Source organism: Manduca sexta, chromosome 11 (genome assembly GCF_014839805.1).
Source record: "Manduca sexta isolate Smith_Timp_Sample1 chromosome 11, JHU_Msex_v1.0, whole genome shotgun sequence".
Classification (NCBI taxonomy): Eukaryota; Metazoa; Arthropoda; class Insecta; order Lepidoptera; family Sphingidae; genus Manduca; species Manduca sexta.
This window is the reverse complement of record NC_051125.1, coordinates 4,469,732-4,483,543: the sequence shown is the minus strand read 5'-3', so window position 1 is coordinate 4,483,543 and position 13,812 is coordinate 4,469,732. Positions and strand designations below refer to the sequence as shown.

The window sequence follows — 13,812 nt, the reverse complement described above, 5'->3', positions numbered from 1 at the left end:
GAGCCAAACTTGCTCTATTATATGAGCTTCTACCTTAAGGTTAGATATGACTATCCTCTTTAATGTGGTAACAGTTTAAAGAACACTTCAAAGTCCGACTTCAATTTGGAAAAGTTACATGTACCTACAACTTGGACTTTGACTTTTCGCATGATCGACCTCTCAGTCCGGCCCATGACCACGAAGACTGCAGTCTTCGAAATTTCGAAAGAAAATTATAATATAAAAATCTCAATAAAATATCTGAAAATAGTTTTATTTCAAGACTAAATTCCTTTAACTCGTTCTACACACCAGAAAGTGATCAGACATGGGCGATTTACTTACGCTTAGCTAATTAGTGGTTTTTCAGCGTCAAGACGCATGTGTTCATCTACCGAGCCCACTTCGAAAGGTTCTATAGCATCGGCGCGGTACACAGCATTCTCTATCCACACAGCTATACGATCAGATATCGCTACCATGAACCGAGCGAGCCGGCCCGGGTGCGTGCGCGATGGCTTCGGTTCGCCTGTAATAAATTCAGTTACACAATTTGCAATTGCGCCATCTATTTTTTCTTACTTTTGTGTTGCGTAGTGACACTCCGTTTTCTGTTTTCCGGTAGCATAATTGTTTAGGCAATAACTTTTGGATACGCGTTGTTGGCTTCGATCTGTATTAATAAATTTCCCTCAGATATATATGTCAATTTACTTTAACCGTTCATAATGTAATAATATACCTATAGATTGCTGTGATCATTTGCGTATGTATGATTTGCTGGTGTTAGAGAATTTATATACTCCCACATAGCAACCACCGTGTGTTGCGTTCCTGGATCAGGCTATGTATAGCCTGTTTCAAACAGGCCAACAGTGGGGGAATCATCTCTCGTGAGTTGGCATTCTATCTGAACCTTACTCCACAAACCATCATGTGTGGGGTCACTTTGTCATACTCGTATAAAAATATCTAAATAATATAATCATTAAAATATACGCTACCGTTATTTAACATTGGTTGTAGTATATGAAGTATTAATAAGCGACATTAGATCTTATTGCAAATATAATAACATCAAGATCATCGTTCTAATTGTGGTTAACCGGCGATACTAGAATACATTAGATTATACAGATGAGAAACAAACCTAAAATTTCAGCCACCTTCTCCAAAACAACATCGGCGATACTTCGCAATCTGTTGGAAACTAACATCTCCTTTTGTCCTTTGGCTATATAATCGCATAACTTATACGCCACCTAAAAGTGGTTGAAAGAAAAAATAGCTTTTACACCGACTTTTAAACTATTATATAGTTTTTAAAATGACCAGTCATCATAATTTTTAGGCTAACTTATTTTATTTAAGATAGCCTAAAAAATTGAATATTTGATCTGGTTGCTAAAAAAAGTAAAAATATAAAATAAAAAATTAGTATCCAATAATATTATACATCTTCCATTAACTAGCCACTTAAAATGGTATCTATGTTTACGCTACCACTAAAAACCATTCGCGAAATAAATTCAGCGTGAAAATGACAAATTCTATCAAAATTGATATTAACGTCGAAGCATTACCGTGACAGTGCTTTTTTGCAGTTACCAAAGACGTTTGGGAACATTTGGGTCGTATACAATCATATTGTACCATAACTATAAGTAATAAAGGGAAAACAAACTATTCTAGACCGTATCAGTCCACAGATCCATTCCAGAATCTCACTGAGCATAAAATAAATAATTATATAGCGCATCTGTAACAAAATATTAGAAATTTGCTAACCTGCGCACTAAAATTGACAAGCCATTTCTGCCGCTGTCGATATTCTCGAGCTTTATCAGTTTGATCCTTGCGGCTCATCATGCCTCCGGGACCAGACCAGCGCTTGGATGACTCTTGAAGAGCTTGAAAATATTGCTCAGTTTGCCTAAACAATTAGAGCAATTGAAGTACAATAAATTAGTTACTGTTATAAGTGTGATGGATTTTAAGTTTAGTTAGATAATAGGCAGTCAGGTAGAAATAATATGTATCTAAACAATACTTATAAAATTACTAGCTTTTGCCCGCGGCTCCGCCCGCGTTATAAAGTTTTTCGGGCTAAAGTTTTCCGTTATAAAAGTCACGCTATATATTTTCCCGGGAGCCTATGTTCTTCCCAGGGTCTCAAACTGTCTCCATAACAAATTTTATCCTAATACGTTGGGTAGTTTTTGAGTTTAACACGTTCGGGCAGACCGATGCAGCGGGGGACTTTGTTTTATGATATATTTTTGTAGAACATTTTAAGAGGAACAATCCCGTCATACATTATTGTTGCATAACTTTAACCGTTTACGCAGCGCACGCAACAGAAGCTCTCAAAACTAATAAATTGTCCCCGTTTTTGCATCATGTTTCATTACTGCTCCGCTCCTATTGGTCATAGCGTGACGATATATAACCTATAGCACTCCAGGAACAAAGGGCTATCCAACACAAACATATTTTTTCAGTTCGAACCGGTAGTTCCTGAGATTAGCGATTACTGCTCCGATCCTATTGGGCATAGCGTGATGATATATATAGCCTGTAGCATTCCAGGAACAAAGGGCTATCCAACACAAAAATAATTATTCAGTTCAAACTCCTAGTTTCTGAGATTAGCCATTACTGCTCTGCTCCTATTGGTCATAGCGTGATGATATATAGCCTATAGCACTTCACGAACAAAGGGCTATCCAACACAAAAATAATTATTCAGTTTAAACTCCTAGTTTCTGAGATTAGCCATTACTGCTCTACTCCTATTGGTCATAGCGTGATGATATATAGCCTATAGCACTTCACGAACAAAGGGCTATCCAATACAAAATGAATTTTTTAGTTCGAACCGGTAGTTCCTGAGATTTGCCATTACTGCTCTGCTCCTATTGGGTATAGCGTGATGATATATAGTCTATAGCACTCCACGCACAAAAGGCTATCCAACGCAAAAAGAATTTTTCAGATTGGACCAGTAGTTCCTGAGATTAGCCATTACTGCTCCGCTCCTATTGGGTATAGCGTGATGATATATAGCTTATAGCACTCCACGAACAAAGGGCTATCCAATGCAAAAAGATTTTTTCAGTTCGGACCGGTAGTTCCTGAGATTAGGCATTACTGCTCCGCTCCTATTGGGTATAGTGTGATGATATATAGCCTATAGCACTCCACGAACAAAGGGCTATCCAACGCAAAAAGAATTTTTCAGTTCGGACCGGTAGTTCCTGAGATTAGCGCGTTCAAACAAACAAACAAACAAACAAACTCTTCAGCTTTATATAATAGTATAGATAAGTAGGTGTAGACGACTACATTGTCGGTATCTTTAACTCTTCAGTTTAATGGTCAGTACAGAAAAAAAGAACCATCATATCATCATTCGCCATGAATAAAACGACTCGTTCGTATACAACAACGCAACTAGTAAAAACCTTACTCTACTGTAACAAAATTCTAAAAACTTACTCGGGACTAAGGAAATAATCTTCTTCTAGCGCACTTTTAATCTTATCTCTCCGATCAGGTGGCAATATAGCGCATTTCTCATCCCAGAGAGAGCGTAAACGACGCGCGTTTGGTCTGGCAAGCATTTCTACCCTCTCCATGTTTCGGCGTACGCGCGGCGATATTTTCTGACCAGGTCCTTCGGCTAAATTAATTGGAAACACATTACATATTCATTTTATATCTACCTCAGTAGCATAATTGCATGGCGTGTTATTCTTTACTTACTAGACTCTACATTTTTCATGATTTTTACATTTTGTTCGGATCTTGACGCTAGTTCCGCCCTAGATCCTTTTGGTCTATCGAGCTTAGACTGCGTCTGATCAACCTTTTTCCCAGCTTTCCTCATTTTGGATGGTAAGCTACACTATAATTTTCGTATTTAGCCAAAAATATTACCAGCTTTCACACTTCGTGATGGTTGCGAAATGTAACATTGACAGTTTTAGTTTTAAACAGTTTTAAAGAGTTTTTATATCTTTTACAATAACTTGTAATCTACCTCTTTAATATTAACATTGCTTCTTTTTTATGATACAATTCCGCACATAACAACAGCCAATAACTACTTGTTTTAACTGTAGGCTTACCAAAAATTATTATGATTTCCATAACTTTTTATGGATATTGTGTTGATTACCATATTTTAAACATACACATATTTTTTTTGGGAGATATTTATATAATAAAACTAAATAAGTCAAATCAATTTGTTTATTTGTATCAATTTAGGTGCAACACAAAGCCAAGTGGACAGGTTTGGTGTGCCGTCGTTGAACTGGTTCGTTTCCACCTCTTCTTGGGATTTGTAAGGAAGATGCCACGTTTCGTTGTTCTTTTGCCCGCACGGCGTGAATGTTAAAGGCGGCTGAAAATAAATAAGGTCTAAACACAGCCTAATAATATTGACCAAAGGCAAACATTTTTTGTCAAACATAATATAAGTTTCTTTATCAATACTGACTCAGTAAATGAATATACATTAAGTATTATAATATTTTCACGTTCCATGTGTTTTTTTGCATACAGATTTTCCCCCTCGAGTGACAGAACCATGTATAAAGCCTACTAGAGATCTCATTGTCTTATAATAATATCAGCCCTGTATCATATTATACTGTCCCACTGCTGGGCATGGGCCTCCTCTACTGCTGACAGCGATTGGGCCTTAGTCCACCATGTTGGCTTAGTGGGGATTGGTAGACCTCACTCACCTTAAAAATTCCTACAGAGAATTACTCAGGTATGCAGGATTCCTCAAGATGTTTTCCTTCACCATTAAAGCAAGCGAAAATTCACAAAGAACATACACATAATTTTAGAAAGGTCAAAAGTGTGTGACCTTGGGATTTAAACCGACAGCCATTCATTTAGGCAGTCAGTTCTACACCCAACTAGGCTATCGCCGCATTCTCTTATTGTTAAATGATAGAATTCTTAATGCAGTTTAACAGCAATTTAACATAACATATTATATTACACACATTTATTGTGCTAGTACATATTATACATAACAGGCACAACTTACTTGTATGTTAAACTTATTATAACCTTGGAACACCATCCATTGATGTTGCCACTGCCATCTTTTAAATATTACCCTCAAATATTCATCTTTTAGGGAAAATGTATGACCTCTAAGTAAATCTTTTGATACAAAGTCTGTATTCGGACCACTTAAAATTGCTGCTGTGATGAAGTACGGATCATCTTGAGATCTGAAAATATTTAAATATTAAATATGAGAAAATATTTTCCTTTTTGTATAAGTAATTCTTTAAATTATATATTTATTTTAAAAATACACATTAGGGCAAAGACAACAATAAATGTATTATTATTTTTTTAACTAACAATTATGAATACACACTTACACATTATCAGTAAAGAAACTTTTTACTCTGCCTAATATTCTTTGCATGACAAATTTATCCCAATTCAACATGTGTTTCCTGCCTAAAATTAATATCTTCTTATCCTGTTTCAGGAAATAGCCTACAACATTATTCAGCGCAGCCATCCTCTGAGTCTTGGAACCTTTGCCAACAGCGTAACATATATTAAGAGCATCTAATATTATGTCATAAGGTCCAGTTTTTTCTACAAACTCCAAAAACTTATTTAGTTCTTCCGGTGAAGTTTTTAGGAATAAATCGGAACCAACAATCAACTTGTCCTTAATATTCCGCTCCAACATCTCAAATTCCTCTTTAGACAGACTTAAACAGTCTAAGTTTTGTTTACAGGATAAGCACTGCCCACTGTAATAAAAAGAAAATAAAAAAGTAATTGTTAACAAGTTGAATTTTTTTTAATAGTATGTATTGTTTGTACATTGACATCTAGTCACAGTTGACTGTACTAATTTCGCCATAATATATTAAAAGAACTCAGTAATACAGCAATAAGCTTAATTTGAGATTTTAATTTGGAAACATACCTAGCTTTAATAATTTTCGTAAAATTTGCTTTCCAACCTATTGCATTATATTCATGTAACAGTCTTTTCGCAATAACAATGCTAACTGTAGAACAAGTATTAGATATATGCACACCTATTTCATTCAGATATTTAGCTTTAGTATCATTCTGTTTATATTTCCTCAAAATGTAGTCTATCCATGCATCATAAGCTATATCTTGGAGCCCCCTTTTGTTGTTAACACTTTTCTGTATGAACTCCATAGCCATCTTCTTCTTATTATTTCTAAATAGTGTAGCTATAACAATGCTGTATGCTGAATGTGATGGCTTACTAGACAAATTAATATCATCTAATAATTTTATAGCTTTTGACCACTCATTGATGACACATAATGCATGCAAAAGGTGTTCACAAGTCAAAAAATCCAGTACTTTATATTTGTCATGTAAATAATTGTAAATATTTAAAATATCTAATTTCTCCTCCTTGGACAGATTGTTTTCTTTCCCCAATTCATAATATAACGACAGAAGTCCATTAAGAGAGCCCAGGGATACTTCATTATTTAAACTTTTCAAATGTTGACCAAAAGATCTAGCAGCATCATATTTTTTGTTATAAATCATGAATTTGAACAGTACAGCATCCACATTTTTTTGGTTTATACCACCCTGTATAGAAAGCAAATTATTTTTTATGTCTTCCCAGTCAATTTGATTATTCTCTATGGCAGATTTAATATAAGTAAATTGTTCTGTGGCATACTTTCCCACAGTTGCTGGCGTTCCATGATATAGAAATCGAAGAGACTGTCGAGCATCTGAAATGAGGAATGGAATGTTGTATCAGTTAACACTATAAAAGTAACATCCCCAACAGGCTTTAAATTAATTTTCACACTTTATGAATTCAAATTGAAGTAACCCCTTAACAATAATATTTGAAAATATTTAATTATAGTATGATATGAACGAAGGAGTTAGTTTATAACATCTTTGCTATAATGATTTTGGTAGTTTAATATTTACTAGTTTTTTAATAATCAACACAGCCTTGATCACCTCAGATACTCAAAAATAATAATATATAATTACTCACATGAGCCCTGAGCCAACAACAAACGAGATATTGTGCTTAACATTATTGATTGAAGTTTAAAATTCTTTAACTTAGTTTCGTTTTACATTACCCCTAATACAATAAATTAAAATAAAACGATAAAATCTGAACCAAAATTTAATGTTATTAGGTTATGTTTACTTCGTAGTTGACATTTCAAATTGTCTTTAGGAAGTGTGATTAGCAACAGATACAAGTCTGTGCAGCCTTATTTAATAATTTTTTAGATAATAGGATTTTACTAAATGGTCCATTTCACATAAACATTTTAGCTAGGTAAAAATAGGTAATCTAGATACAATAAATAGGTATTTCAGGATATGGTTTAAGTGAAATATCTAGTGAAACATTTGTTTACATTTTTTACAAATTCTATAAAATTAGTTTTCACAAACTCTATTTTTTGGGGTTTTCCTAACTCAGTTTGGGGGTAATACGAAAAAGACTTTTGACGCAACTCTGAGGGCGCAACTGTGTCAACTGTCAATGGAAGTAAAGACATACGTAAGACCAGGCCGTATGGTCGTAAGACTATAGCCTGTCCTCTAAGGATAAATTTAAAAAAATGTGTCAACTGTCAAATTATATCCAATTCCGTCACTCGTGTTTATCCGTATCCGATTTTTTTCTAAGTATTCTGTCTATATCTGTATGTTTTTGAATTAAAACATTGCACTTGATTTATCAAGTCACCATTAAAGGCATACGAAGAATATCAACATGGAGACCAAAACAACAAAAATGCCTAAAGTAGCTAAGGTATAAATACAAATCGAACCGTAATACATATTGTTTGTTTCTTATCTTTCCTCTTATAATGTTTTGGTTATTATATACAGGTGAAAAACAAAGCACCAGCAGAAATCCAAATTACTGCTGAGCAATTGCTTCGGGAAGCGAAAGAAAGAGATTTGGAAATATTACCGCCGCCGCCAAAACAGAAGATCTCAGATCCGGAAGAGCTAAGAGATTATCAACACCGCAAGAGAAAGGCTTTTGAGGATAATATTCGAAAAAATCGTATGGTAAGAGAATACCTATTGTTACTAATTTGAACTTGTGAACACTTCAGATGGTAAATAATTTTTATCCTTCCTAATCCAGAAGCCAGTAGGCCTATGGGCTCCAAGTATTGGTTTTCATTAAGGTTTTTCATTACCTAAATATATTATAGTTCAAAAGCATACCTTTCAAAGGTAAATAATATTTTTTTTCAATAACCTATGATGACATGGTATGTACTGTTGTTATTCAACAATGTTTTTCATAGCACAAAGAAATTTGTCTATAATCACAGCAGCTACTATAATCTTATTGATATAATTGTACTTTCAGGTAATAGGTAACTGGCTTAAATATGCTCAGTGGGAAGAATCACAGAAGCAAGTTCAGAGGGCTCGTTCAATTTATGAAAGAGCATTGGATGTGGACCATAGAAATGTTACCCTTTGGTAAGAACACATTTCTATCTAGTTATAAAAACCACTAAACAAGACTTGTTACAATATTTATTAAAAATGCACTAACACCCTTTATACATAAATTACAGGTTGAAATATACTGAAATGGAAATGCGAAATAGACAAGTCAATCATGCCAGAAACTTATGGGACAGGGCTGTCACAATTTTACCAAGGGTGTCCCAATTTTGGTATAAGTACACATACATGGAAGAAATGTTGGAAAATGTAGCAGGGGCAAGACAGGTAGATTATTAATATGTTAATCAATATATATAATTTTTAAGCCTATCTATTTTAGAAGAACCTTTAGCATTATACTTAAAGGCTAATGCAATGTTAATAACTATGCTTTCTATGGTTTCTAGGTATTTGAACGTTGGATGGAATGGCAACCAGATGAACAAGCATGGCAAACATATATCAACTTTGAATTAAGGTACAAAGAATTAGAAAGAGCTCGTCAAATATATGAAAGGTTTGTCATGGTTCACCCAGATGTTAAAAACTGGATAAAATATGCAAGATTTGAAGAGAACCATGGCTTTATAAATGGAGCAAGAAAAGTATATGAAAGAGCAGTGGAGTTCTTTGGTGATGAAGATCTTGATGAGAGACTGTTTATTGCCTTTGCAAAGTTTGAAGAAAATCAAAAGGAGCATGACAGGGCAAGGGTGATTTACAAATATGCTCTAGACCATATATCAAAAGATAAAAATAAAGAACTTTATAAAGCATACACCATTCATGAAAAGAAATATGGTGACCGATCTGGTATAGAAGATGTTATTGTTAACAAGAGGAAATACATGTATGAACAAGAAGTTATAGAAAATCCCACAAACTATGATGCTTGGTTTGATTATATAAGACTTGTAGAAAATGAAGGAAATGTAGATGACATACGAGACACATATGAGAGAGCTATAGCCAATGTGCCTCCATCAAAAGATAAGCAATTCTGGAGAAGGTACATTTATTTATGGATCAATTATGCATTATATGAGGAATTAGAAGTAGAAGACATAGAACGCACCAGACAAGTATACAGGACATGTCTAGAACTGATTCCACACAAAATATTTACATTCTCTAAAATATGGCTGATGTATGCCCAATTTGAAGTCAGATGCAAAGATTTGAAACAAGCAAGAAAGACTTTGGGAATGGCGTTAGGCATATGTCCTAGAGATAAGCTTTACAGGGGTTACATTGACTTAGAAATACAACTAAGGGAATTTGATAGGTGCAGAATACTGTATCAGAAATTTTTAGAGTATGGACCTGAAAACTGCGTTACATGGATCAAGTTTGCAGAATTGGAAACACTACTTGGTGATACTGATAGAGCCAGAGCTATTTATGAAATTGCTGTAAATCAATCTAGATTGGATATGCCTGAGCTTTTATGGAAAAGCTACATCGACTTTGAAGTATCACAGGGAGAAACAGAAAAAGCTAGACAACTTTATGAAAGACTTTTAGAAAGAACAGTGCATGTTAAAGTATGGTTGTCATATGCAAAATTTGAGCTCAATGCTGAAAATGAGGACAATATTAATGTAGATCTTGCAAGGCGTGTTTACGAAAGAGCCAATGACAGTCTTAGAAGTGCTGGTGAAAAAGAAGCAAGGGTTCTTCTCTTGGAAGCATGGAAAGAATTTGAAAATGAGATAGGTGATGAAATAAAACTAGAAAAGGTCTTGGCCAAAATGCCTAGGAGAGTTAAAAAGAGACAAAAGATCATTAGTGAGGGGGGTGTTGAGGAAGGTTGGGAAGAAGTGTTTGACTACATATTCCCTGAAGATGAGATGGTTAAACCCAATCTTAAATTGCTGGCAGCTGCTAAGCAATGGCGTAAACAAAAACAGGCAACACAAAGCCCTCAAGAAGAAAATCAAGAGCATAATGAAGAACATGAAACACAAACTCCTCAGAATCATGAAGACAGTTCTAGCAGTGAGGATGGCAATGAGGAAAATGAAAAACAATAGACAATGCTGTTTGTACAAATTTTATTTGTATATCTTAATCCACATCTTCAGGCCTAACTGGATGTGACAATGGTATAACAGATTTTTTTGTAACATCTCTTGAACAAGCCTTTCTCATATCTGTAAAAAAAATATAATAATTATTTAAGTATAATTGTCATTAAACATTATCCTGGTTTAATTTCTTAATAATTACCATAAGCATCTTCATCAGGATCTCCAGAGTAATATTCTAAAACCACACGGTAAACAATGTAGCCCAAATTTTTGTACATATTGATTGCTACCTTATTGCTGACTCTCACAAACAAGTCAACAAAGTAAGCTTTCTTCCTGAAAACAATGGAATAAAAATTATGTAATATTCACAAATAGTAATAAAATTATTATCTAATTATGTACCAAGCAAATGGCCTGGAGGATTTGTTTTTTATATATATCCAGTGCACAATTAATGGACAGGCATATGCAAAGATTGTGAATAATTGAAATGATGAATCTTTAAAAAAATTATTTTAGCTCTTTTGCAAATTTCAAAACTACCTTAAAATTAAGGCTAGCATATTGATTTTACCAATTATTTGTAAGTGAACTTGCAATTATTTTTATAATATCTACCTACCCACCTAGTTTAAATGCTTCTTGAGAGGAATATAAAAGTAAATAACTGTCAGTTTATTAAATTATTACAAATTTAACATTTCCAAAAACCTATATACTTATGAAAGAAATAATTATCCTGAATTTGTGGAACATCAACTGACTTTTCAGAGACATCTTCAAGGATTGTCATCAATGTAGCTGCCAGACCCAATCTTCTGTAATCAGGGCTCACTGTTAGGGCTGTTACATGACCATGCCAATTTTCACCATGTCCCTCTGCCTTTCCCATTACTAAAAATGTTATAGTAAATTATTAGATCTTACAATATATAGGTAGTTAATTGGGAAATTGTATTGCTTACAATATTTGTCTAGAGTGCAACAGTCTCAGATATGTGCATACCAATTATGTGCTACCCACATATTATGCATTGTGAGCAAGACAACCAATATGTGAGCCACAGTCAGTGTTAAATCACTTTGGATATGATTATTTGAAAAATATAACTACAGCCTATTAATATGGTGCATATCACTTACTGTAACCCATGATTTCTCCACTGGGTGATTCTGCAACTTGAAAATATTCAGGCCAATGTGCTAAATACTGAGTGTAAAAGGACAGCCCATATGTCTCCGTCAGAGGATCCAGGTTCCTACAATAATAAATTTAATTTTCCTAGATTAACCTAAAATAATATACACCTTTATTAAGATAAAAGCTTTAAAAAAAATAAAGCCCTTATTTTAACTCAATTTATGCTGATTAGCCTTTACTTAATGATATGAAGAGATAACAATTCATTATAATTTGAAATTCAAAATCTGTTTGGCTTGGACCTAATTTAACATCATTTCAAGGACTTGAGAGTATGCTAATTATAATAATAATATGCCTCTTTATTTCCACGACAGTAACTTGCATTAAAAGAGGTGTAGTGATAAAATATAAATATTATGCTAGTTATACAAGTTATTAATTGATCTGAAAATAATCCTATGTTCAGCATTGAAAACGGCAACCGCTTTGATAATTATTTGAATATAAATAAAATACTTTTTAACTAATAGCACTTACACATTATTAAACTTCAACATATCTTCACAAGTAAATGGTCTAATTGTAGTCATTTTTCGATGCTATAAATTTAATAAATTTATCGGTGGATACTTTTCCTTCTTTTTATATTATCGCCACCATCAGTTACCTCTGATTTTGCCAACGTCTTGTAGCAATAGATGCCTAAACTTATCGTAAATATATAACCTCAATTGACCTCAATTCTGTCAAGAATCGACTTCAACTCTTAATTATTTGAAAACAATGCCAAATTCAGTGATACCCATATCTGAATTGTAATATCCCCAAAAGTTTTAGTTAAAAAGGTCCGACACTAATATAAAGGCTCGGCATTTAGTATTTGTGAATAAGAGTTGAAAAGATCGGGTGCCATTACATGCGTGGGAGGACCATCTCACATATACTTACATAATAAAAGGTACCAGTTTAAAGCTAATAATGACATTATAATTAATAATGCGCATTAAAACCAAGAAAAGTTATACGCAAAAATACCAAAAACCTTTTTTCCTACAAATGTTTGTTATCACTATTTACTTATCCAGAAGTAGCTGTGCCCGCGGCTTCGTCCGTGTGAAAATCAGTGTGTCTAAATTTTTCCCACGGGAATCCCAACCCACGAGATTTTTTACAACCACGCGTCCTCTTCATCATTAATTGTTGCATTTCAGTAAAATTACATAAAACTTTTGTTCTGAACTGAATCATTTATTCCCTCGAAACCACTAAGCATTTTTTTCTGAAATTTCCTCCATACATTTAAATCCCTCAATTTGAGGGGAATTTTCCCCTTGTGGTATTACTGACAAACATAGACTAGACATCTTATTTTTTAAACGGGAGCCCAAGACAATCCTTTTTTTTTATCAGTCCAGGAAAAATTTCAGGTTGAGGCTGCCAAGTCATAAATAAGACAACGTTTTCGGTTATTGTAGTCCTTTCTGTTGTCCGACATAAAGTTCTATAGCTAAAAGTAGGTAGTTAGGAACTGTTACTGTAATCAAGGGAAAAAAATCAATGAGTATGTAAAGAAAAAAACTTATAGGTTTTGGAACAATTAGGTTTATAATTTTTCTTACCCTGTAGTATTTCAAAAACAAAAAAATGATAAAAATTTTAGCGCTCGTTAAAGTAAACGCAGAAACAACTAAATAGATTTGAATGAAATTTCTCACACAGATAGCCCAACCATTACAAATCTTGTATAAATAATTAAAATAAATACCGCTGGCGCCGTATAGTGCTTATATTCATAGAGTAGGTAACTAATATACTACGTAAGAATTATATTTTCTTTCGCGCCGTACAGATGGCGCTTTCTATCTTTATGTGTTTTAAGGTCTTTTGTAAGGAAAAAGGCTTTTCATGCTAGCGAAGTCGTGAGCAATACCTAGTTTCTAAACAACTACTTATACTAAAATTTATTAAAGTTCTTGCTTAGAAAGCAGAACGTAAAAATAAATAAAATTCTTTTTTACATTAGAATTTATGTTTAATAAACGTATACACAGAGGGCGCAAATCTACGACTTTATTTTTTTAGTTTAAATAATTAACGGGATATCCATAATTATAATACATAAAATAAAAAATCTCTAGAAATGTTTAT

At 33.6% G+C, this 13,812-nt stretch overlaps 4 protein-coding genes across 4 annotated transcripts; 1 reads left to right on the top strand and 3 right to left on the bottom strand.

The window, feature by feature from the left end:
• Positions 1-307: 307 nt before the first annotated feature.
• Positions 308-3,965, bottom strand: LOC115442830. Its single transcript, XM_030168008.2, has 5 exons — positions 3,748-3,965; positions 3,481-3,664; positions 1,771-1,915; positions 1,133-1,244; positions 308-511 (listed from the first exon to the last, which is right to left on the bottom strand). The coding sequence occupies exons 1-5, from the start codon at positions 3,869-3,871 to the stop codon at positions 330-332; spliced, it is 747 nt and encodes a 248-aa protein (XP_030023868.2). The 5' UTR covers positions 3,872-3,965; the 3' UTR covers positions 308-329.
• A 257-nt stretch (positions 3,966-4,222) lies between these two features.
• LOC115442758 (mitochondrial ribonuclease P catalytic subunit) lies at positions 4,223-7,247 on the bottom strand. The gene is made up of 5 exons (XM_030167913.2): positions 7,046-7,247; positions 5,963-6,767; positions 5,397-5,783; positions 5,051-5,240; positions 4,223-4,390 (listed from the first exon to the last, which is right to left on the bottom strand). Exons 1-5 carry the CDS (start codon positions 7,086-7,088, stop codon positions 4,223-4,225), a joined length of 1,593 nt encoding a protein of 530 aa, XP_030023773.2. The 5' UTR covers positions 7,089-7,247.
• Positions 7,248-7,554: 307 nt separating this feature from the next.
• On the top strand, positions 7,555-10,690 carry LOC115442228 (protein crooked neck). The gene is made up of 5 exons (XM_030167235.2): positions 7,555-7,825; positions 7,906-8,091; positions 8,402-8,517; positions 8,616-8,772; positions 8,895-10,690. Exons 1-5 carry the CDS (start codon positions 7,787-7,789, stop codon positions 10,518-10,520), a joined length of 2,124 nt encoding a protein of 707 aa, XP_030023095.2. The 5' UTR covers positions 7,555-7,786; the 3' UTR covers positions 10,521-10,690.
• Positions 10,525-12,475, bottom strand: LOC115442237 (N-alpha-acetyltransferase 20). The gene is made up of 5 exons (XM_030167253.2): positions 12,202-12,475; positions 11,664-11,779; positions 11,285-11,414; positions 10,717-10,853; positions 10,525-10,640 (listed from the first exon to the last, which is right to left on the bottom strand). The coding sequence occupies exons 1-5, from the start codon at positions 12,252-12,254 to the stop codon at positions 10,555-10,557; spliced, it is 522 nt and encodes a 173-aa protein (XP_030023113.1). The 5' UTR covers positions 12,255-12,475; the 3' UTR covers positions 10,525-10,554.
• Positions 12,476-13,812: the final 1,337 nt, after the last annotated feature.